Source organism: Ornithorhynchus anatinus, chromosome 17, assembly GCF_004115215.2.
Source record: "Ornithorhynchus anatinus isolate Pmale09 chromosome 17, mOrnAna1.pri.v4, whole genome shotgun sequence".
In the NCBI taxonomy this organism is placed as follows: Eukaryota; Metazoa; Chordata; class Mammalia; order Monotremata; family Ornithorhynchidae; genus Ornithorhynchus; species Ornithorhynchus anatinus.
The window spans coordinates 28,225,009-28,250,057 of NC_041744.1; the positions used below are offsets into that span (position 1 = coordinate 28,225,009).

Consider the following 25,049-nt stretch of genomic DNA (forward strand, 5'->3'; position numbering starts at 1 on the left):
ACAAAAATTCCTCACTCTAGGCTTCAAGGCTCTCCATCACCTTGCCCCTTCCTACCTCTCCTCCCTCCTCTCTTTCTACCGCCCACCCCGCATGCTCCGCTCCTCTGCCGCCCACCTCCTCACCGTCCCTCGGTCTCGCCTATCCCGCCGTCGACCCCTGGGTCACGTCCTCCCGCGGTCCTGGAACGCCCTCCCTCCTCACCTCCGCCAAACTGATTCTCTTTCCCTCTTCAAAACCCTACTTAAAAATCACCTCCTCCAAGAGGCGTTCCCAGACTGAGCTCCTCTTCCCCCTCTACTCCCTCTGCCATCCCCCCTTTACCTCTCTGCAGCTAAAGCCTCATTTTCCCCTTTTCCCTCTGCTCCTCCACCTCTCCCTTCCCATCCCCACAGCACTGTACTCGTCCACTCAACTGTATATATTTTTGTTACCCTATTTATTTTGTTAATGAATTGTACATCGCCTTGATTCTATTTAGTTGCCATTGTTTTTACGAGATGTTCTACCCCTTGACGCTGTTTATTGCCATTGTTCTTGTCTGTCCGTCTCCCCCGATTAGACTGTAAGCCCGTCAAACGGCAGGGACCGTCTCTATCTGTTGCCGACTTGTTCATCCCAAGCACTTAGTACAGTGCTCTGCACATAGTAAGCGCTCAATAAATACTATTGAATGAATGAAAGGGTCCCTCAAGGTTCAATTCTGGGTCCCCTTCTATTCTTCATCTATACCCGTTCATTTGCTCACATGGCTTCAACTACAATATCGGGGAGGATGATAACCAAATCTACATCTCCAGCCGGATCTTTTTCCCTCTCTCTAGTCTCACATCTCCTCCTACCTTCATGACATCTCTACTTGGGTGTTCTCCCATTCTCCCATTACCTCATACTTAGTATGTCCAAAGCAGAGCTCCTTATCTTCCCACCCAAACCCTGTCCTCCCCCTAACTTTCCCATCACTGTAGATGGCACCACCACCCTTCCTGTCTCACAAGCCTGTAACCTTGGTGTTATCCTTGACTCCCCTCTCTCATTCAACCTACATATTCAATCCATCACTAAATCCTGTCTGTCCCACCTCCACAACATTGCTAAAATCAACCCTTTCCTCTCCATCCAAACTGCTACCACGTTAATAAAATCACTCGTCCTATCCTGCCTGAATTACTGCACCAGCCTCCTTGCTGACCCCCCCAGCAGCCTCCTGTCTCTCCCCATCCCACTACATACTTCACTCTGCTGCCCAGATGATTTTTCTACAAAAACGTTGAGGATATGTCACCCTGCTCCTCAAAAAACTCCATTGGTTCCCATCCAACTCAGTATCAAACAAAATTCTTCACTCTTGGCTTTAAAACACTCCACCACCTTGCCGCCTCCTGCCTCACCTCACTTCTTTCCTTCTACAACCCAGCCTGCCCAATTTGCTGCTCTAGTGCTAACCTTCTCACTGTGCCTCAGTTTCTCCTGTTTCACCACCTACCTCTAGCCCACTTACTACCCCTAGGCCCCTCTGGGCTGGAACACCCTCCCTCCTCAATTCCAATGGACAATTACTCTCCTTACCTTCAAAGCCTTATTGAAGGCACATCTCCTCCAAGAGGCCTTCCCAAAATAAGCCCCACTTTTCCTCATCTCCCACTTCCTTCTGTGTCATCCTGACTTTCTCCCTTCTCCCAGGCTTACAGCACTTATGTGCGCATCTCTAATTTTACTTTATTTGTATAGATATCTGCCTCCATATCTCTAGACTGTAAAATCATTGTGGGCAGGGAAAGTCACTGTTTATTTTTGTATTGCACTCTCCTAAGCGCTTAGTACAGTGCTCTGAACACAGTAAACACTCAATAAATATGATTGAATGAATGAATGAAATAATTAAATGGCTTATCAAAAGCCTTCAGGCAGCCTAGTGGAATGACCAAGGGCCTGGGAGTCAGGGGACTTGGGTTCTGATCCCAGCTCCACAACTTGCTTGCTCTTCCTTTCTTCCTTCCTTCCTTCATTCAACCATTTTCTATTTGTTGCTGAATTATACTTTCCAAGTGCTTAGTACAGTGCTCTGCACGCAGTAAGTGCCCAATAAATATGATTGAATGAATGAATGAATATTTATTGAGCACTTACTGTGTGCAGAGCACTATACTAAGTGCTTAAGAGAGTACAGTGCAACAATAAACTGTCATATTCCATCCCCACAACAAGCTTACAGTCTGAATAAATTATAGATATGTACAAAAGTGGTGTGGGGCTGGAAGGGGGGAAGAACAAAGGGAACCAGTCAGGGTGACACAGAAGGGAGTGGGAGATGAGGAAAGTGGGGCTTAGTCTGGAAGGCTTCTTGGAGGAGATGTGCCTTCAATAAGGTTTTGAAGGGGAGGAGAGTATTTGTCTGTCAGATTTGAGGAAGGAGGGTGCTCTTGCCCAGGAGCAGGATGTGGGTGAGGGGAAAGCAGCGAAAGAGGTGAGATGGAGGCACAGTAATAAGGTTAGCATTAGAGAAGTGAAGTGTGTTGGCTAGATTGTAGTAGGAGAGTAGCAAGGTGAGGTAGAAGAGGGCATGATGGAGTGCTTTTAAGCCAAAGGTGAAGAGTTCTTGTTTGATGCGGAAGTGGTAACCACTGGAGTTTTTTGAGGAGTGGGGTTACCTGTCCTGAACATTTTTGGACTGGAGTAAAGTGTGGACTGAAGTGGGGAGAGGAGACTGAGAGGTCAGCAAGGAGGCTGATGCTCTTGTCACGTGGGGAAGCCACTTAACTTCTCTAAGCTTCAGTTCTCTCATTTGTAAAATGGAGATTAAATACTTGTTCTTCCCCTTAGACAAGGAGATCTATATGGAACAGGGACTGTGCCTGACACACTAAGAGTAGAGATCCCTTTTGGGGGTTTGCTGGGAGTCCATATTTTAACCTCACACCTCCTACTCCTTTGTATTGGTTTTCTTGTAAGCCTGTGTTTACTGGAAAATAGTGGTTGCAGTTGTTTCTGCTTCTTCTGGCCTAATGATCCATTAGAATTATGTTGGGGTAGTGGGGTGGGAGTATGGTAAATGTGGGCAAGGTGATTGCATTCATTTTGTGAGCCGAATTGAATTTTGTAAGGCCTAATGACTTTGGTCAACCATTTTCGAGGCTCATTATGGTAATACTTTATCGTTTTCTGAGGATCACAAAGTACCTCATGAATATTACATTATAATTAATCAATTTTAAATTGAAGTTATATGACTGGGATAATTGTGCCAACATCGTAAAACAAACTTTAAGATAGGGCTGCTGGTCTGACTTAGTATTAGTTAGGCTGTCAAGTCCAAGACGAACTCATATTCCTTTTTTTGGGTTACATAGGACAAGATTGAAGTCTCATCCATAAGCCTATTGAATGTGTACATTTCAATATAAATTGCTTAAATATTTCCTAACATTGGGAAGGCTTCATTATTTTATATCATTGAATTCTAAAAGACAAGGATACGTGGCTCTAATGACATTTTCAAGGAGTTTCCCTGCAAAAACAGGGAATTCGGGGTCTCACTGTAAATGTAAAATTTCAATCATTTAGATTACTTGTTTAAGCAAAGCATGTTTGCACAGCTTGTAGAGAATTATTTTGTAGGAAATTAAATCTCTATCAGACCTTTAACTCATGTCCACACTTGCCAACTGTCTCAACCAAATTTCCTCTCTCCATTCAGAGAATTAGTAATACCCACAATAGCCTAGCAAAGCATTCAAATTAAAATTTCTGTAAATTTGAACAAAAGAAAAATGTGCTCAATTGAATATTTCACTCTAGAAATCTGCATGTTGTGCACGATTGTCTTTTTTTAATACAAGGGGCATGAATAGAAGATATTTCGGTGTACTGCCAAAAATTTTCAGCCTCTTGTGCCTTGCCACTTTTACTCAAAATGACATGCCCTTTCTAAAGTAATCATAGAAACAAATGAAAACAAGACCTCTGGTGAGCAGTAACAAACTCCAGCTTTTGCACCTGATTGATGACGTTACTATACAGTTACATCACTCTCTATGTTGTGGCAGTGTGAAACCATGCCAATTGTTCTCCTCCATTGTTGGCCCATCAAGATTGCGTTAAAGGACCTCAGACTGATATGCATCAAGACTTTCTTCCACTTAACACCTGTTCCCTTTAGTTATCTTTAAAAAATGTTCAGTAGGAGGTACACATGTGTGTTCTATAATTTTGGGGAGTCTACAAAGTGCCAGATTACCTACTTGGAAAACATTTACTCTGTCTCATGAAATGCTGTGACCTTGGGTGCATGGGAACACCCACTTTGGGCAATGCAGGACTAGCTATATGAAGTGTTTACTAATTTAGTGTTTTCTATAAGTGGCATGAAAACTATAATTTTTACCTGATTGAAGGAATTGATGTTTCCTGAATTGAAAAATAATCCAAAAAATTGGTAGATTAATTTAATGAATTCACTTTCCTTAAAAAGCTTTTTCAAGGCTAAACTGAAGAGTAAATATACCCTTTAAAATGTGCTGCGTTTCCTGGATCCATCACACCCCTCGAGAATTTGTTAGCCTGGAGGTTAAGAGCTTACATGGAGAAAGTCTGGATGCATTCAAATAGGAAATCAGCAACGAGGCAGTTACAAATTTGTTTAAATTAATTGATCTGTGTACCAATATGAAAATTAATATTTTTCATAGAAATAGGCTGAAGCCCATTTCTGGGTTATTTTATCATTTGGGGGCTCATTTAAATATGTCTTGAAAAAACACACTTCCATGTGCACCACCATTCCTGGAACACCTACTCTCTACCTCTTGCTGCCACCTCCATACCCCCTGGAACACCTGCTCACTGCTGCTCACTACCCTCCCATCCAGTGCTGCCTTCTATAACTACTTATTGGACATATTATGTTTTAGGTTTGCAGCTTTTTATTTCATGAGACTTGGCAAATGTTACTTAATCGTATTTATTGAACACTTACTGTGTGCAGAACACTGAACTAAGCACTCAGTAGAGTACAATATAACAGTATAACAGAGTTGATAGACACATTCCATGTCCACAACAAGCTTGCAGTTTAGAGGGGGGAGACAGTCATTATGTACATAAATCATGTGGGGCTAAGGGAGGTGTGAATAAAGAGAGCAAATTAGGGTGACACAGAAGGGAGTGGGAGAAAAGGAAATGAGGACTTAGCCAGGCAAGGCCTCTTGGAGGAGATGTGCCTTCAATAAGCCTTTGAAGATCAGGAGAGTAACTGTCAGAGATGAAGAGGGAGGGTATTCCAGGCCAGAGGCAGGATGTGGGCGAGAGGCTTAGCGGTAAGACTGATGAGATTGAGGTACAGTGAGGAGAATGGTATTAGAGGAGTGAAGTGTGCAGGCTGGATTGTAGTATGAAAGCAGCGAGGTGAGGTAGGAGGGGGCTAGGTGATTGAGTGATTTAGATCAAGGAAAGTAAGGAGTTTTTATTTGATGCGGAGGTGGATGGGAAATCATTGGACGTTCTTGAGGAGTGGGGAAACATGGCCTGAACGTTTTTGTAGAGTAATGATCTGGGCGTCAGAGTGAAATATGGACTGGATTAAGGAGAGACCGGAAACAGGGAGGTCAGAAAGGAGGCTGATACAGTAATCAAGTTGGAATAGGATAAATGCTTGGATTACCAAGGTAGCAGTTTGGATGGAGAGGAAAGGGCAGATTTTAATGATGTTGTGAAGGTTGAACTGCTGGGATTTAGTGATAGATTGAATATGTGGTTTGAATGAGAGGATGAGTCAAGGATAGCGCCAAGATTAATTGGCATTATCTTTGTTGTTTTGGTGAAAGGCACAGCGTGAATGTATCTCAAGCTGCGTATGTATCTCTGAGCCACCGATGTTCTCTGAATATGAAGGGAAAAGATCCACAAGGTTTCTGTTTGCTGATGTCTCAAGTATTTGCCAAATACATGTGTACCTCGTGTCCCCAGTCGTCAGGGAGAGTGACACCTTTTTACGGCTACTCTAGAGGTAGATATTTCCTGCATCGTGGGCATGAAGCTGTTAAATTTACAAAACGCAAACAAATTATTGTTGATCAAAATTCCATCAATTCTCTTTTATATGTTTCACTGCCTTGGTGACTCTTAGCCCATATCCTATTGTAACTTTATCAGTCAATCAACCAATGGTATTTATTGAGCTCTTACTTTGTACAGAGCGCTGTTCTAAGTGCTTGGGAGTGTGCGATGCAATTGGTAGTCCCAATCCCTGTTCTGAGGAGGTTGCATCATTTAAAACCCTATAGGCATGTACCCCCTTGGAAAAAAATGAACCTCCACAGTTAAAAAATGTTTTTAATAGAACACAAAAAGTGTTCAGATCCAATATACACAATGCAATATGAAAGTAGTCCAAGTCAAAAACTATTTTTGCATATAAATGCCAATGTAATACTCCTCCCTCTTCTCCAGCGTTACATTATACAGCTATTACAGGGACGAGCACTTCAACATTTTAATAACTGGGCCACCCAATTATTACTTATGGACTATGCTATTTAAGATCAGTGAAACTTCTGATTTCAGTGAAAACCCAATATCCAGACCACTGGGAATAGAACCTCATCATAGTGAAACAGCATTCCTTGGCTTGCTTTGCTTGCTGCTTGCATTACTAGTTTAATAAATGGTTCCAAATGTACCCACTTAACCTGTATCTTCTCAGACAAAATACAGTGAAGAATTAAGGAAACATTGAGGTTTCTTTCATTTGGCTTTGGGGACACAGCTGTAGTGCAAGAAATGTAAATTGATACCTGATGTCTATAATTTTCAATATTTCACTGCAAATGATTAAAGCTAGTAGCTCAGCAGATCTGTTAGCTCCTCTCCCTCCTCACATAGCCCTAATTCTTCAGATGATTTTCTTATGCAATCTATAAAACATATCCAGTTTTATTTTAATATTGGGCCTTTACTGCAGCTGTCAGTTGTTCCCACAGAGTAGTGTTCCCCTAGATCTAATGAGACACTACAAAAGGTCTGAACATCAAAGAATGTAAACATTGACAAGATGGCTGATATCACCATTAATGAAATCTTTGTGAATGCAGAAATGATCAAACAGTGGAAAATGCATCAAATTAACCCCGTATTCTGCACATTTTGAGAGCCTGGTTCCTTCAGGGAATTTACTAACTTGACTTAAATGTTGCAATTTATTGATCAATCTGAAGTCATGAGGCCTAATGAAAAGAGCTCAGGACTGGTAGTCAGGACAACTTACTTCTAATTTTCGCTCTACCACTTGACTGCAGTGTGATCTTAGGCAAGTCTTTCACTTTTCTGAGTTGTTTTCTCAGAATGAACTTAAGAAACCTGTTCTCCATGTTCCTCAGACTCTGAACTTCTTGTGGCATGTGTTCAGAGCTCAAGCTGCTTATGCTGTTCTTATCCCAGTGCTTAATACAGTGTTTGGCATACAGGAAGAGCTTAACAATTACCACAAATGCAATGAAAGAATTACCCATTCTGAAGCTTATCTGCCAGAAGATGGCACACTTTTTTATGGGACCCTATTCTGGTAAAACATTCAGACTATGATAGGGAAAGAGTAAGTTTTTAATGTAAATTGGGGGAAAAAAAGGGAGAGAATTGGTTCAAGATTGAGGGAAAAACCCCTCTGAAAGAAAGACAGATGTTCTTCAGAGTGAATTAATTGCACATGGCATTCTTTAATTGTTTGCTAAAGAAATGAATGTTTGCAGTAGATGCATTTGAAGGAGCATGAGCACAGGCCTGGGAGTCAGAAGGTCATGGGTTCTAATCCTGATTCTGCCACTTATCTACTGTGTGACCTTGGGCAAGTCACTTCACTTCTCTGGGCCTCAGTTCTCTCATCTGTAAAATGGGCATTGAGACTGTGAGCCCCATGTGGAAAAGAGACCGTGTCCAATCCACTTTGCTTGTATCTGCCACAACACAGTATAGCACCTACCATATAATAACTGCTTAACAAATACCATAATTATTATTATTACTATTAGTTGTAAAACCTTCCCGTCTCCTATTTACTACTGATTGAATTGTAGTCCATAGTTCTTAGTGACTGGAAGCCTTCTAAGGCAATACAGCATGGTTTGAAGGCACAGGTTTACTGCCAATTTAAAATTTTCAAAGGAGATTCTGAGGATATCAGCAAAGCTAAGTTCATTTAGTATGATTTCAAGCCATTCATCCAAATAATCAAGGCTACCCTGTTTTATAAATTATTTGAGAGTGGCCTTGATCTTCTCATTGTTCAATACAGTTTCCTATAATGCCTGATGGATTACCAACAGACACTCGATAAATATGCCTATTTAGGAATCAATAATGAGTTCTCTGAAAGTTAACCTAGGATTTAGAGAGTGTGACAAATGCTGTGGCATCTTTTAATTTTATGTTTTTATTTTAGATAAAGGAAGTCTGATACAATGAAAGATTCATTTTACAGAAATTGTCAGTTCCAATCATCTTAGTTGCTATATTTTCACTTCATGCACCATAGTACTTAAATGTGTGTCAAGTGAAATACTGGAACACTTAAATACATCCAAAAGCTTTTAGTGGTTTAAAATCGCATTAGACTCTGGGGCTGGTTGTAAGTTTGGGATATTTGTGATCTTATTCCACATAATTGACATTTACTACCCAGCACAATAAAAGCAAATATTGCCCTATTGCCTATAAAAATGGAAATCAGATAGCCAAAATTGAGTTTTGAAGCTTCATATTTGCATTGAAGATAGATATTATGGAAATGTATTTCAAACTTAAGAATCTTTAATTGCAATTCTTTCTGAAAGGTCAATTTAGTTAACTTCTAAAAAATGAGCATGTGATAGATATGTTAATAAATAGACATCTTAGTTTTGGCCACTATTATCAACTATCCATGCCGTTTTACAGAAGCTATTAAAGGTTCCAAAAGAAGATGTTGGACTCTATCATCTATTTAAAATGAGGGAAGAAAAATAATAATATGACCGATTACTGTATCTAAGAGTCTTAACATGTTTTGGGATTTTCTGAAGCTTTCCAATACCTGATAGTTCTCCAAGAAGATATATATGTTTTGCTAAATGTCCTTCATTTAATTTGCAAGAGTGCTGATTAAGTTTGCAGTTTAACTTTTTCCACTCTATTTGGCTCTTGGAATGTTGTGAGGGAATGAATTTTGAGGATTTTGAAATGTCTAAGTTCCAACTCCTTGCCTTTTTAGCAAAGCCATAATATTCGTTGTCGCCATTGCGTGAGGTGTATGTCTCATTTCCTTGCTGACTTTCACATATGTAATATCTTCTTGATACTTAGACCTTAAAACAGTTCTGCCTCATCTAACTGATCTTTATTCTTCTGATGATTGATCATCTTAAACTAATACTATATTCCTCACTCAGCCTTCTGAAGAGCTATACCATCTGTGCGCTCCTTTCCAGAATATTTCCTTCAGGTTGACATCTCAATTTAGAACCTAGTTAAGTGATTGAGCTTCCCTGTGACTTGGTCTGTGATTGTGGTCATAAATTTCTCTTCTCTTGGACGGCTGCCTTTCAGGTTTTCATCACTTAACAAGGAAAGCTAGTCAGCTCTAGGTCTTGCTCATTGACCCTTCAAACTGCATTCCTGAAAGATAAAGTGACTCTATGCACACATGGTAATTACCATGAAAGTCTTATTTTAGCACTATGAAATTCAAAACTAACTCCATTTCTTTCCCTCCAATCCTCCTTTGTCTCCCTTACTCATTTTGGGCAGGAGGCAGTGGGAGGGTAGGATGCTGGAGCAGATAGGGGGAATGTTGATCCACTGTACATCCCCAAAAAATGTTTGTCATGTGAGCCTGATTCTTAAGAAAATATGCGTACTGAGAAAGGACAAAACTGTAATCCTGGAGAACACTTGGACTCACTCGCCTCACACCCATCATTATTTGTGATGTGCTTGTGAAGAAACTGACGACCATATTGCAAGCATGCTGCTGGGTGGGGATTCAGGGATTCTGAAGAGAAGCGTTTAGAAGCAGCCCCCGGAAGGGAGGGCTGTGCATACACATTCAGGAAGATAAAGAGGAAAAATGTGTAACTGCCTCTTACAGTGAATGCTGTCTAGCCCCTTCTGCTTCTCTTTTCTTGGCAAGGACCATTTAGGAACTGTTGCTGTCCCCTTGCTGTTCTCTCTCTAGCTTATGAATAAGCAGGAGAGAGATTCTGAGAGTCCTACATTTTGAAACTTTCTTGATCAATTTAGGGTGGGTGGTCACACCATTGCTTCAATAGCATCTGGGTGCTTTCTGTGTTCAGTACCTTTATGAATCTTCCTTATATCAAAGAAAATAGGAATGTCAAATGAGTTTTATCAATGCCTTGACCACACTATATTAGAGAAGTTGTTTGATGTTTTTACCAGTAGAAACCTTAAAAGGTTTACTGTTTTCTTTTGTGTTCAACTTGGCTGAAATTTGGATTGTAAATTTCACTAGAGCAGTTTTCCTCTCTAAGGTTTTTGTCATTTAGTCATTCAATTTGAGCTTTAGGTGTTCAGGGGGAAATAATAGAAACCAGATTTAAATTCATTTTGTATTTCTTGAAAATATTTGATTTGGAAAAATGATTAATCAATCAATTCATTTGTCTTATTCACATCTGAACCACTTCTTGATTTGTTTTCAGGATCTGCTTCATTAGGTAAATTCAGAAGAATGTGCCTAAAGAGGAAATACTGGTTGCATATGTAGGAGATGGAAAAGGATTGATTTTGTGTAGGTCTGGAAGGAAAAAAAAAGATCTTATGGTCTTAGCATACCCCTGGTTAAATTTGAATCATTAAGAAATCAATCTGTAAATCTCTGCTCCCATGGGTGCATCAAGGGCATGGAGGAGAGAGCACATTCCCTCAAAACAACTCCAATGCAATACTCTGTTTGTGGGAGTTTTAGAATTGCTAATATTCAATACTCCTTCAAGTATAGAGTCACTGACCAAAAGGCAGAGTTCTGAACTGCTTCTCCCTTCCTTACAGACTCTTTACGGAGTGGTCAGAGGGAGGCATTGGGAAGGTTCCAACCCCCACCCCCATGGCCCCAAGCAGCTGCTATGGTGACAGCAGAACTGCTGCCAGTGAGTGCCAGTCAGCTATTACTATGGCAAAGGCTGGTTTTGTTAATACACCAGATAATAGGAGCATTATTGAAAATTGTAGAAATTGGACTTAGCTTCCTCTTCCTTTTTGCTTCTCTCTAGAATTCCTGGAACAGCTATGAATTTTTCCTTGGTTCCTCTACTATTTACCATGGTGTCTGATTAAGCAAAATATTACCTGGATTTTAAAGGTTATCTTCTTACGCAGGAGATTTTGAAGAACCCAAACCTTAACATTGCCCATAAACTATTTTAGGGCTGAATCAATCAATCATATTTATTGAGTTCTTACTGTTTTCAGAGCACTGAACTAAGCAATTGAGAGAATACAGTATGTATCAGAGTTGGTAGATACATTCCCTGCCTATAACTGTACTTCCCAAGTGCTTAGTACAGCGCTCTGCACACAGTAAGCGCTCAATAAATATGATTGTGAATGAATAATTAGTTTACAGTCTAGAGGGATGCCGGTTAAGATTTTTGCACAGTTCTCATGTTAAATATATAGGAGAGAGATGAACTGCCTGTGGAAAAAGTACAGTACTGGGAGTCAGAAGACTTGGGTTTTAATCCCAGCTCTCCCATTTATCTTTTGTGGAACCTAGGGCAAGCCACTTAACTTCTTTGTATCTTTGATTCCTCATTTGGAAAATGGGGATTAAATTCCTATTCTCTCTCCTATTCAATAAAATTGATTGAATTTTATCTGCCCCAAGCCTTAGTACAATATTTGGTACATAATGAGCACTTAAAAATGCCACAATTAATAAATTAATTAATTACAGCAGTGTCTCTTTGTGAACTAGCCATACTCCAACCTACCCCAGTATAACTAGGGACATCTGAGGTATATATATGTAACAGGAAATTAGCGGCTATAAAACGAAATACTCTTCACATTCTGGATTTCATTGGAATAGTATTCCCTATTGGGGGTGCTGTGATTTAAACGAGATTCAGAGCACTTGAAAATAGGAAATACTATTCTTTTGCTGAAGTAGGTCTTCCAAGAAAATTGAGATGATTCGGAGTAACTTAGCCTGAGAAGGAATTTAATCCACTGTCAAGGGCTATACAGACAGAGATGTTGTCAGAGGAGTGGTTTGTAGCTGTTCTCCATTTTTCTTGAGGACAGGCTAGAGGGATTGGGCTAAATCATAGAAACGAATCGTGTAAGATGTTATTTTGAATTTCCTAACCTTTAAGAAAAGAGTAGGTAACTATCTTTTTGAAGATTTAGGCACACAGTTCTCCCTAAAGAAGGGTCTTTGGTTTGATTAGATTTCCCCTTAGGGGTTCTGTGGGTTTTCTATTCTGATTCTGAAATCAAAGAAGATAATTGAAGGAAACAGTTCTTCCACTTTATTCAAGCATACATATCAATTTCTTTTGTAAATTGATTGACATTTTTAGAACAAAAGTTCAATTAGTCTGTAAATACTTCCCATTGAGAACTTTTAATGCTTGATTTGCAGGTTTGTCAAGAGGATGATATGTTTGGTTTCTGCAAATTAGTGTTGTTTGAAATATAAATGGTTCACAAATAAATTCCAGGTTAAGAAAACTGACAAAAATGTTGAATTCATTTAATCACTAATATTTGATCTGAAAGTTAGCTTCAAATACATTAAGAACACAAGCACTTGAGAGATTCTTTTAGTTCCCTGCCTGTACCAGTATCATCATAACAATAAACTTCCCACACTTTCTTTTAATCGTTGTTTTGTGTCCAAAAAAAATGGCAGAAAGAGGAAAGCGAAGTTAAAAGAAAGCAATGTGAAGTTGACTTGTGATATCGGAAATTTTGAATTTAAAAAAATGCTTTCCAAATCGCTCATTAGGTCATAGCCAGTAGAAGTCAGTCATTGTCATCCTCCATTAAATGACAGTGTGTCATCTTATTCTTTATCATTCAGTCCAAGGTATACATTTTTTTTTAATCTTGTGGGCAGCTTAGTCCCCTGATCAGACACAAGTCTAAGGTTTCTCACCTTTTGGTGAGGGGCCCAAAACCTTTAATGAGACACCCTGGAATGGAAAAAGAGGTGGGATTTCCAGAGAAAAATTATACAGTGCAGGTTAGGAGCAGTGAGAGTCACTATAAATCTCAAAAAGCTTTTTGTATATGGTGGATTAGGGCCAGATATTGGGTCAGGGGAAACTCTGCTCCTCAAGCAGGGAGCTCATTGAGCTGCTTACAATGGCCCTAGTGAACCCCAGGATCTGGCCTGCAGGATTGCAAGTACTGCAGGTGCCAGTTTGGCATTGATAATTTCTGCTATCAGGAGGAGGAAGCCCTTCCAACCTTCCCTGGCCTTCTAAGACCCATTGCCCGCCAGCTCTGCCTCAGCCCCTCCTGGCTCTGGCAGCTGTTATGGAGCACAAGCCTCTCCAGTGTTTCTCATCTCTATGGAAACTGGCAAGGCAATATGCGAATAAATGGCCATGCTCCATTGCGTCTGGGCAGAAAGGTGATACAGCAGGAGGATAACAGGTGTTGCTGAAGGTGTGCCCAGTCCTGACTGGCTGAGATAGCATCAAAAAGGAATTCTTACAGTGAGGAGGAGAGAAGAGGTCTTTTAGAAGTGGAGATAAAGTAACAGAAATGACAGTGGAGGGGTTCGGTTAGGGACACTGAAGTTTCAAATGTAGGTTAGCATCATAGCTTGGTGGAAAGAGCATGGACCTGGGAGTTGGAGGACCTGGGTTCTCATCCCAGTTTCAGCACTTTCTTGCTTTGTGACCTTGGGCAAGTCACTACTCTTAGTTATAAGTGCTTACTGTGTGCCAAGAACTGTATCAAGTGCTGGGGTAGATACGAGGTAATCAGGTCAGACATAGTCCCTGTCCCACATAGGACTCACAGTCTAAACAGGAGGGAGTCCAGAGAGGAAATGGAGTTAAAGAAAAGTTAGGTGACTTGCCCAGTGTCACATAAGAGGTAACTGATAGAGCCAGGATTAAAACCCAGGTTTTCTGACTGCCAGGCCTGTTCTCTTTCCATTAGGCCCTAATGTTCCTCTAAGAACTTTTTCTTTTCCTCTTCTGTAAGGCAAACAGTTCTCTATGAAAGGTGTAGGATTATTGTTCAAAATTATGCAGGAAAACAAAATGGGGTAGGGCTTAGTTCCTGTGTATAGCTGCAGTCAACTCGATCTTTTCCCACGAAAGTCCCTATTGTAACTCACATGATATCTCTACTTCCGCCTGGCTGCCTAGATATAGCTCCAATGATTATTGCTCTTAGTAACTAAGCACTCATGTGCAATGTGCAGTGATCCACTGGTATGACCCACACTTAATCTTGACCTGGAAAGGAGCATTAGAGGAAGCTATTGCCTTTATTCATGAACCATTCAGGAGATACTAAGGCTTTCAATGGCATTGTTCCTGCAGGCAGAGCCAGGCTTCATAATGCCTGCTCAGAAATTCACGTCGGGTTGCCTAGTCTTCTCTAGAAATACCATTGGCTCTTGAGATCCCTCCTCAGGCTGCCTTTTCCACTGATGATCCTCTCAGCTGTTTGTTCTGGCACTTCGCCTGGAACAGATCAGTTTTCCCTACACTCAAGAGCATACTACTGAGCTGCTGAATTCACTTGCTCAAGCCCTGATGCCTTCACCAAAGCGTGCCACAAAAACTGTTAAAAGTTCAAAGGTGAGAAGAAGAAAGAGTGCTCTAATGAATGGATTTTAAACCTGGGAAATTCCCTTTCCTGTTAGCAATGGGATCTGTAGTGATCATAGGGGCCAGCTTTAATTTAGAGATTAGGAGAGAACAACTGGGTCTGAATGCGTGGTAGGACTTTGCAAAACAATATATAAAACCTCATCTACTTTGGGAATTTTTAAGGGACTGAAGTACTGAGAATAAAGGATGTGGTAAAAAGGGGGTTTTTTGTACTTAGAGATTCTAGAGACTCCCCTTCCAGTAATAGCCAAAAAAAACCCCAAGAAATATAGGACAACTAGGGCATCCAAGAGTACCTCATTTAGAATCAGGGTGGACTAGTGGAAGCAATGTGGCCTGATGGAAACAACATGAGACTGGGAGTCGGAAAGACCTGGGTTCCAATTCTGGCTCTCCCACTTGTCTGCAGTGTGACCTTGGGCAAGTCACTTAACTTCTCTGTGCCTCAGTTTCCCCATCTGTAAAATGGGGATTAAGCCTGTGAACCCCATGTGGGATATGGACTCTGTCAAATATGATTAGCTTGTATCTACCCCAGCAACTAGTACAGTGCCTGGCACAGTGCTTACCATCCTCTTTCCCTCCAAACCCTGCTCCCATTCTGTATGTTCTCATCCACCTCCCTGTCTGAGTCAAGCCAGATTAATTCCCCTCCCCATCTCTGGGGTTCATCCCAGCCTACTCCCCTCATCATCAACATGCACCGAAGGCCCAAACCAACTTACTCCCCACTCTCACAGTACTTGACTCAGCTGGACCTAAGAGTTACCCTATTCCTCGCCAGGCTGCTTTGACGCTATCAATTTCATAATATCTTCAGTGCTGCTGTTCCACCATCTTTCTCTTTCCTCCATCTCACTGCTACTTGGGTTTTACTGATCTTCCCTCTTTCTGTTGTCACTGCTCCTGCTTCTATAATCATCCACTAAACTTGGATGCACAGTGCTTGAGTGGAGCAAAAGCACGCCCAGCTTCTTCAGTCATTGTGTGGACCATCTTGGTGCCGAATAAAAATCCACTAAAGTAGGTGACTGAAGGAGATGACCATGGCATCTCATCATCATCATCCCCACTCTGTCCATTGCCATGGCAGTCAAATGTTAGCCCTGACTCTGCTGTAGAAGATGTGATTTGGAAAAGACGAAAAGATGCTCACTCCTCCACCCTGGGAGGGCATTAAGTGATGTTTGTAATTATTGAATTACAATTGAATACTTTTTGTCCCCTTCTTCTGCCATGACAGCAGTAGCCAGGGCTGCTACCATGCCATTCTCTAGGCAATTAAGGGTTCTCTCCTGACACTCTAGTCGAAAACAAGATTCTTAACCAGACCTGCCTTAGTGATTTCCATCTGTCGAGCTGAGTCCCCAAAGGTGTGACTTCCCCATGTAATATGGGGTGCTTGTTTCTTGTACTCCCCATTCCTTGGAAGGCATGTGATTAGATTTAGCTTATGTCAAAGAGGAGAGCTGAGCAGAACATTGGTAAATCCAGTGGAATACTATTGGTATCTGAGTTGGCCCATGGTAGGATTTACTCTTAAGTGTAAGTGATTGATAGTGATACCCTATCAATACTAATTGTATTTAGGCTGTGTTACTCTGGCATTTGTGTTACTCTGTTTTCAGTGAGTGTTGCAAGCAAGTATTTTCTGGTACTTCTATATGCTATTCCCTTTGCCTTCTTAAGCAATGATCCTACAAGTTATGCCTAAAATATTACAGCCTAGTAGTCTTTGGAAAAAAAATTCAAAATATGGAACTTTTGGATTGGCCCTGAATGGCTCATTGATTTTTTTTTTTCTACTCTCATGGGGAAGTTCACTTAACCTCCCAGCGTCAGTTTACCCATCTGTGAAATGAGAAGGATATTTTCTTATAGAGATGTTTTGAAATTATTCTGCAAATGTTTGAATGAGACTGAGTTCATGATCACTGTTCTCCTTTCTCTCTTTAAATGAAGCAATAGCATTATTTTATCTTACAATTGAGTGTTAATATTTGTAATTACAAATAATATCACTATAGTTTTGGGGTTAGAAGGTTCAGAAAAAACACAAATGTTTAAGCCACCTAATTAGTACCAAAAGCCCTTGCTAAGCAAACAAAGACAAAAGGAATGTAAATACTTCTATAGGTAATTTTTTTTTCTGAATTAATGATCTGGATCTTCCAGCAATTGTTCTATCATGTTCTATCTTTCCCCTGTCTATAAAACTATTTTCCCCTCATATCAGAGCATAAGATTAATGGTTCTCCAATGTTTTCCCTGGTAGAGGTCACCTCAGATGAAGGCAAAATCCTTCTCACTCTTGCTCTTGATGACTTTCAAGTCAACTCAAAGAATTTATCAGACATTTCTTAACCCCAATTTGAAAACTCCACCCAAAATATTACAGGGAAGTAAGTATCTTGGGAAGTAGCCATGGTGACTCAGGTGTGTTGCTTTCACATGGGTCAAAGTGACTGGTTTCATTGCTCTCATATTTGCTAGGATTAATTATATAACACGGGCATGAGTCTTTATATTTATCACGTTTAGGCCTGTGAAAAAATCTTATCCTTTGGGCATTTCTGTCTCTTACAGTGCCAATCAACAGGCTTCATATTAATAAGATTCTTTGCACCAACAGCTCTAGCATAACATCAACTGGTACTTGTAGTAATGATAGAATCATTATAAAACTAAAGAAGAAAATAGAAATACATTTCATGGGTGTGATTAAGGCATCATAATGTGCTTGCATATGTAAATTAGCCTTTACTTAATGAACTACCTTGCTCAGATAATAGTTTCATCAGTCTGCCTCTAGCAAACCCCTTTTCTCCCCTCTTATATGTCACCAGTCTGCCAGAATGTTTTAACTCAGTTTCCTGTGCTATAGTTGTCCTAATAAAGTGTACTCTTAGTTTTTTCTAACAGAATTGCATGGATTGTTTAAAAAAAAGTTGTTTAAAATAATAAGCAATATTAAAATATTGTGAAACACAAGAAATGCAATAAATGTCAAAATGTGTCTGCCTACAGAGACAGCATAATGCAGTGCAAATTGTGCTATGGATGATTAATACAAATGAACATTAATGATATCTTTAATCAGATCCATGTCAGCTGTGCACTGGGATCGGAAGACTCCATTGATGTAGAATGGGGATTTAAAGAGAATACCCAAACACATGGGAGAATTCCAAAACAAAAAGGAAGAAAGTAATTTAGAAAATATTTTTATATGGCAACAAATCACTCTTGCATTGATTTTCCACTGGAGTTTTGCTCTTCTCCCAAAGAATTTTGGAATATCATGTAGATTGTACAGCCTGGAGGAAGATTATAAATTTTTTTATAAAACTTCCTTGTAATAATCCTTTTTTTTTCTTTCCTCCTGTTCCCACTTCAGGAAGCCAAGGACAGTTCCCACTCACGCAGAATGTTACAGTAGTTGAAGGGGGAACAGCAAATTTGACTTGCAGGGTTGATCAAAATGATAACACCTCCCTCCAGTGGTCAAATCCAGCTCAACAGACTCTGTACTTCGATGACAAGAAAGGTGAGTACAATTTCTTTCAAATGTTTTAATCACACACTCAAATATTTTAATCCTAATACATTTATTTCCCTGAGATGACACAAATTATTCATTTTGATTACCAAACTATTTCTGTTTGTATTTATACATATTAAATATTTAGTTTGTGAGTCACAAATGATGCAGATAACTAGATATTTACATTTTTGTAACATAAACAATTCTAATTCTGTTTTGTATTTCAAATCCTCTGCCTCTGTCTCTCCTTCTGTTTCTGTCCATTGCCCGCTATCCGTTTCTATTTTTGAAATAACCTTTAAATACCTTACCCCCCAGAAAAAAACAATCTGCCTTTTCCACTGTTATATCATAATATGGATAATGTTATTTTTGATAAGACTGAAAAAAAATTTAAATAAACATGTTTGCTTTTTAATAGGAACTTGGTTCCTCTTGACTGGTTTTAGAAAGAAAATTTATTTGAGAAGTTACCACTGTGCTGTTAGCCAAGCCCAAAATACTGAGCTCTGATCGAATGAAATGGAATATGATACATAATTAAAATTGAGGTCACTTGTATTAATTGTTTTGTTTTCCTAGTTATGCAGTACATAGTTTTGAGTTAGAACAACCAAAGAAAGAGCCCAAATAAATCTGAAGGCTTTGAGGTACAAATCACAGGAAATGTCATTCAAGGTTTAATATTCAACATTTCTAAAAGTTATGACAGTCATAATTCATGAAATCAGTAACGTGTTTTATTTGGATTCTTACTATTTGAAAAATTAGTTGCATCCTGTTGCATCCTTCCTACAAGGGTAAAGGTTGCTTGATCCCTTGTGATGAAGTTGTTAATATTTGAGTCAACCCTCTGCAGTAAGTCACTCTGCAAAATCTCTGCTAATGTGACTATCAAATCACTACAACTTCTGCCAGGGAGCTCCCTCTCTCCTCATTAAAGTCTTCAAGCGATCCTTTGGAGTTGCTGCATAGACTATTCTTAGAGTGGTCCACATAGATATTCCTAGGCTGCAGGATTTGTTGTTCAGCTAATTTGATTAACAAACAGATCTGCCTTATGCATGAGACTATCTCCTAATCTTGTGAGCCAACAGTTCTCTATACACAAAGCCAGATAACATTCTGCTCTTACTTTTGTCCACTCTTTGTTCTTTCTGGAAGGAAGTTCCTAGAGCTTTCTGCCCCATTTTTGTTAGTCCATATAACCAGAATTTTCAAGTACCTGGCACCTCTCATTCCCTAAGCATAAATGATGACTGAATTGTGCATTTTGAAAATTCAGATTTAACTTTTTATCCATATTTATGTATAAATATCATATTATATATACCATATATAATACAATGGTAATTCTTAGGAAAAAGTTTATATCTATGCCAATAATTATAGTGAATTGTCCTGGGTAACACAGTTTTGTAACTGAAGAGAGGTGATGTTTTCAGCCAGTAATGTAGTAGATTCATTGGTGCAAAAATGGTTTCTTGCTGTGGGCCTATAATTCATTTACAGGGTATCATTTATTTATCATTTGTTTTCAACTGAAAGCATGTTTGAAGGCTTCATGCAAGATAAATAATTGACAGCAGTATATTGCAGGTGCTTTCATTTTTCTAAAATTGTATAAATATACAAATTTGATTTGACTGAGCATGTAATAATTTCACTATGAATTGAATCATCCCTAAACCTTCATTGAGCCATTTTCAATGATTATCCTTTTAAAATATGAATATGAATTTTCTACATTAATTATAAAATTGACTACCTTAGCCATGGTGGCCAGGGAGAATGGTATAAACACATGCAATTTGTATTTGAAATGGAAAACAGAAGATCTCATAGAAAACCCATTCAATCATGCTTAAAGTTCTCTTCTGAGACTTAGATAGATGCCAGGGGAATTGTTCATAGAGGAATTTTTTAGGAATGCCTTTAGGTCGAAAATTATAAAGTCATGCTAGTTGTTTGCTTTATATGATTATGATTATTTTATTCTAATTCAAAAATGTACTCATACAAGAGGCAGGGATTCAATTTTGGAGAAGGGCAAACAAACAATGACAATTTTCTCTTTAACTTCTATTTCCTAACATCTCTTCTCATTGCTAACATAGTTTTGAAATAGAGAGCCGGGAGGCACCGTACAAGAGCATCACATAAGCCTCTGGCATACAACGTCATGAACGACTAAAATCTTCCAAGTCTGACGGATGTCTCAACTTTCCTTAAAAGCCTTCAGGGAAAGGAACATCACAACCTTTATCAGTCTGATTGTCGAGGTTCCATGTGGCTAACAAATATCTCTTCATGCGCTTTGCGTTTTACTCAGTCCTCAGTGCTAATGGCCAACAACTAGTCCACATCCTCCAAATAAAACCCTGGTCATATTCTTAAAGACAGTGAAGTCCTTCAGATTTCTCTGCTTCTGCCTAAATAATTCCAATTCCTTAACCATTTTCTGTAGAATCTATTTTCCAACACTTCAGTTTTAGTCACTTTAGTCATTCTCATATGAATTCCTCTGGAAAGTTCGATAAAGGTCTTGACCTATCCATAGTAGGGTTGTCCTTTGGTTAAAAGATTCTTCTGCCAATGGTAAGACTATCTGCTTTGTACACTTTGTCTGCAAAAATACGGTAGTGAGTCTGTTTTAGCCCCTGGCCTCTCAGGTGAACATTGCTCAGGCCTCAGTGGTTCAGAGGAGAAAATATTATCCTATCCACAGGGACCTGCATTTCAGTTGTTTTTGCAGTGGTGATGATGACTTGCATGGAGACATCCATATGCTATCACACAGGTCCCACATGCTAGCCCAAATCCTCAGCAGCTTCTTCCCTGATTATCTGACTGTCAGAGAGCCCGAGGTTTGCGCCCTTTGAATTTGTCATACTGTATCCATCTGCAGGCCTCCCATCCTACAGCCTGGCTCACAGTCTAATACCCGCCCAGAAGGCAGTGTGATAGAGGTCACTTGCTGCCCTGTTTCATTTTTCTTCAGCACATTTGTTACATGGTTTTGTCCATCCAGTGCTTATAACAGTGCTTGGCACATAGTAAGTGCTTAACAAATACCATCATTATTATTATTATTATTACATGCAAACAGCATGACCAGGCAAATGTGTCTTTGGTGGCATAAAAATTATCTTAGCTTCTGAACATCTTCAGTAATCACAGTGAAGCTACAGGGTTAACTTGGGTGATCAGTTTCAGCTGATTTTCTGTGAGCACCCAACAAATGTAGTGAGATGATAAGTAGCCATTACTGGTTCCTCTGGGTTCTTGATTCAGCTTGCTGTACTCTGAATGTCAGCCCCCTTATTCCCAGCATCTAAAAAGGAAAATGCTCTGAGCCCGTTGTCACCCAGCAGAATGTCTCTGAGAGTTCAATGGCAGCAGACACCATTGTTGGTATAAATCTGTTATGTCAAGAGTTTACTTTTCCAACTTATAAATGGGGTTCTCATGGAGAGAGAATCAAAAAGCTTTGCCCAAATCTTAATTCCATTTGTGGTTTCATTTATTCAGTCACCTGTTTATCATACAGAAGGTTAAATCTATTTGTTATGATGAATCCCCTTTATCTTGCGGATTGTTTCCTAAGCTTGGTATCTCTGTGATTTGAGAGTCTAGTTGGTTGCAAAATGATTAGTTGATCATTTGTTTTAGTAATCCTACCAGAAATTAATGCTGGTGTCTGTAGTTAATAGTTTCCTTTGCCCCAAATTCAAAGATGGGCATAACATTTGCCATTTCCCAAACCTCAGGTACTCCTCTTCTCCATGATTTTCTCAACAGTTATAGTCCGTGCTCTGCAAGTATATCCAACAGTTCCTTAAGCTCTCTGGAACTCAGACTATTTCCATCCAAATTTAACTGTTTCTTTCCCCATTCCTAGTTGGGATTTGCAACTGTCTACCCCAAAAAAAGGACTTGGCCTGATGAGTTTCTCCCTTATTTGTTATTCTTTTTGGTTGTTTTTTTTTTAGATGAAAATAATTTGAAAACCTCTGTATTAGCTGAACTCTCTCTCCTGAGGTTTCTCTTTATCTTTCCCTGGTTGGTAGCATTTTGTCCAATATAACTGAAAAATTATTCCTTGTTCCTCTTTGTGAAGCAGTGTGGTTCTGTGGAAAGAGCCCGGGCTTGGGAGTCAGAGGTCATGGGTTTGAATTCCAGCTCTGCCACTTGTCAGCTGTGTGACTGTGGGCATGTCACTTAACTTCTCTGTGCCTCAGTTACTTCATCAGTAAAATGAGGATTAACTGTGAGCCTCATGTGGGACAACCTCATGACCCTGTATCTACCCCAGCGCTTAGAACAGTGCTCTGCACAAAGTAAGTGCTTAACAAATACCAACATTATTATTATTATTGTGCCAGTTGTAACTCCTTTCCAGTTTTGGATTTTCTAATCTTATCCCTATATTATTTTTACTACTTTTTGCCTTTTCACTTTCCCAGTTGATCTTGATAATGTCCCCTTTTATAGCTATTGTAGTTGTTCTATTAGCCCCTTTAAGGAGTCCTGGTCAACTTATCTTTCTTGTCATTGGCACTGGTATATTTTTTTTTCTTGGCTTTGCAGAACTGCCTTATTGAAGAAACCATTAGTTCTCTTGGACTCCTTTGCTTTTTAGGCTTCCCTTCCATTGGGACGTTTGTACTGATCATCTTCCTCATCATGCTGACTTCTTTTCTTCCTTCCTTCCTTTACAGTCTTGTCTTAGAATTCTCAGAAATTGGGTCAAAACATTTCAAATAGGAGTTGGTTCATGCTCAGGAGTCAAATGGTCCTAGAGCAGGCTGCTTTTTTCACTCACTTTCTCCTTTTTTGTCACTTCATTTAATGCGCACATCCTTTTAAGTGCAGTGAGATTAGAACACAATGGGGGATGAGGGGAGGAGCCAGTGATCATTACAACATCATAGGAAAGAGGAGTGGGAGATATTCACTTGAACTGGGCAATACATGTAGAAAAAAATCAATTAGGTCATTGGTTCTTTCTCTGCAGGTGCAAGGAAAACAACTCGGCTAGTACTATTTAATCACTTAATACTCAGGAAACAACTCACTTTCTCCATATTATTGGACAGCTACTGTAGATCCTTCTCAAATTGCCCATTGGATATATATGCACAACATAAACACAAATCACTGTCTCCAGAGTGAAGAATCGTATTATCATACATGCATGTGTATTCTTGGGTGATCTGATGTGGATGCTAATATTTGGGATGACTCTATTACAGGCAGCCTGTATTGTTCAAATATAATTTAATTTTGGTATTTTCCTTTGAGGAACTATTCATTTTACAGCCATGAAAAAATTTAAGTGATTCTCAAAGCCCCCCTGGAAAGTTACCAAGTTGAATGGTTAAATATCAAAAATTCTTCATTTTAACAGTGAGACAGAGAAAGGCAGTACATACAGCAGTTGGTGAAAAGATTGGATTGGTTGTTGAAATACAGTGAAATTTTGAATCGAAGGATACTTTCACATGTATCAGATGAAATCTTCCCCTTGAACATCCATTAGGAGACCCAACAGGACAGAGACCACAGTCTTGAGAAAAAATTCAGCTGAAGGCATTCTATTGGGGAACATCAGCTGACACTGAGCATTTTTCATTCATTCAGTAGTATTCATTGAGCGCTTACTATGTGCAGAGCACTCTACTAAGCGCTTGAAATATTGATACCAGGAGTGGGGTTCGATCCCACGTGGGCATATGCCCATTGGATCTGAAGTCCAACAACTTAACCACTTGGCCATCCTGGTTGGGTCAAAAAAATAATGTTGGCATTTGTTAAGCGTTTACTATGTGCAAATCACTGTTCTAAGCGCTGGGGATGATACAAGGTGATGAGATTGTCCCACATGGGGCTCACAGTCTTAACAGATGAGGTAACTGAGGCACAGAGAAGTTATGTGACTTGCCCAAAGTCACACAGCTGACAAGTGGCCGAGCCGGGATTTGAACCCTTGATCTCTGACTCCCAAGCCTGTGCTCTTTCCACTGAGGCACGCTGCTTTTTGTCATATGTAATAATAATTGTTGTATTTTTTAAATATCATGTTCAAAGCAGTGTACTAAGTGCTGGGATAGATATAATGCAAATAGATCGGACACAGTCCGTGTCCCAGATGGGGCTCACAGTCTGTTTCCCTTGATGAATCACAAGAGATTGCATATGTTAGATATGGGAGAAGAGAATTAATGTTAGAATGTTTCTGTATTTATCCATTTAGAATGTGTGGAACTTGTTATATTTTATACCTGAGTATTACAGTAGTGAGAATTTTCAATCTGTATACTTCCCTACCAGAGTGCTGTTCTCTTAAGTTAATATGTGGCTCAAATAGTGAGAGATAAAATCATCAAAAGGTTGTAGATGAGAAGGGGTTATTTTGTTTTGAAAAAGTGTAATGGAATTGAATAGGCAAGTATTACAATGAGGGATAAAATGTCCATTGCTTTTTTTTTTAACATCTTTTCATCTTTTGCCTAAGTTCCAAACCTACATTGCCACCAAGAATTAGGCCCCTGCAAACCACTGCAGTGGAAACTAGGCAAGAACATCAAAGAGGCTTAAATAAGGTTTCTCTAAGAAAGGAAGCAGACTTGGCTTCACAAGTACTAGGAGCACTGACTTA

General features: G+C 39.5%; 1 protein-coding gene across 5 annotated transcripts in view; it reads left to right on the forward strand.

The window, feature by feature from the left end:
* The window catches only part of CADM2 (cell adhesion molecule 2), a 779,394-nt gene that overhangs the window by 559,736 nt on the left and 194,609 nt on the right, over nt 1–25,049 (forward strand). For all 5 annotated transcript variants that reach the window (XM_029082119.2, XM_029082121.2, XM_029082116.2 and 2 more), the window contains one exon: nt 18,242–18,391. In XM_029082119.2, the coding sequence (XP_028937952.1) occupies nt 18,242–18,391 (150 nt within the window). The remainder of the gene's footprint in view (nt 1–18,241; nt 18,392–25,049) is intronic.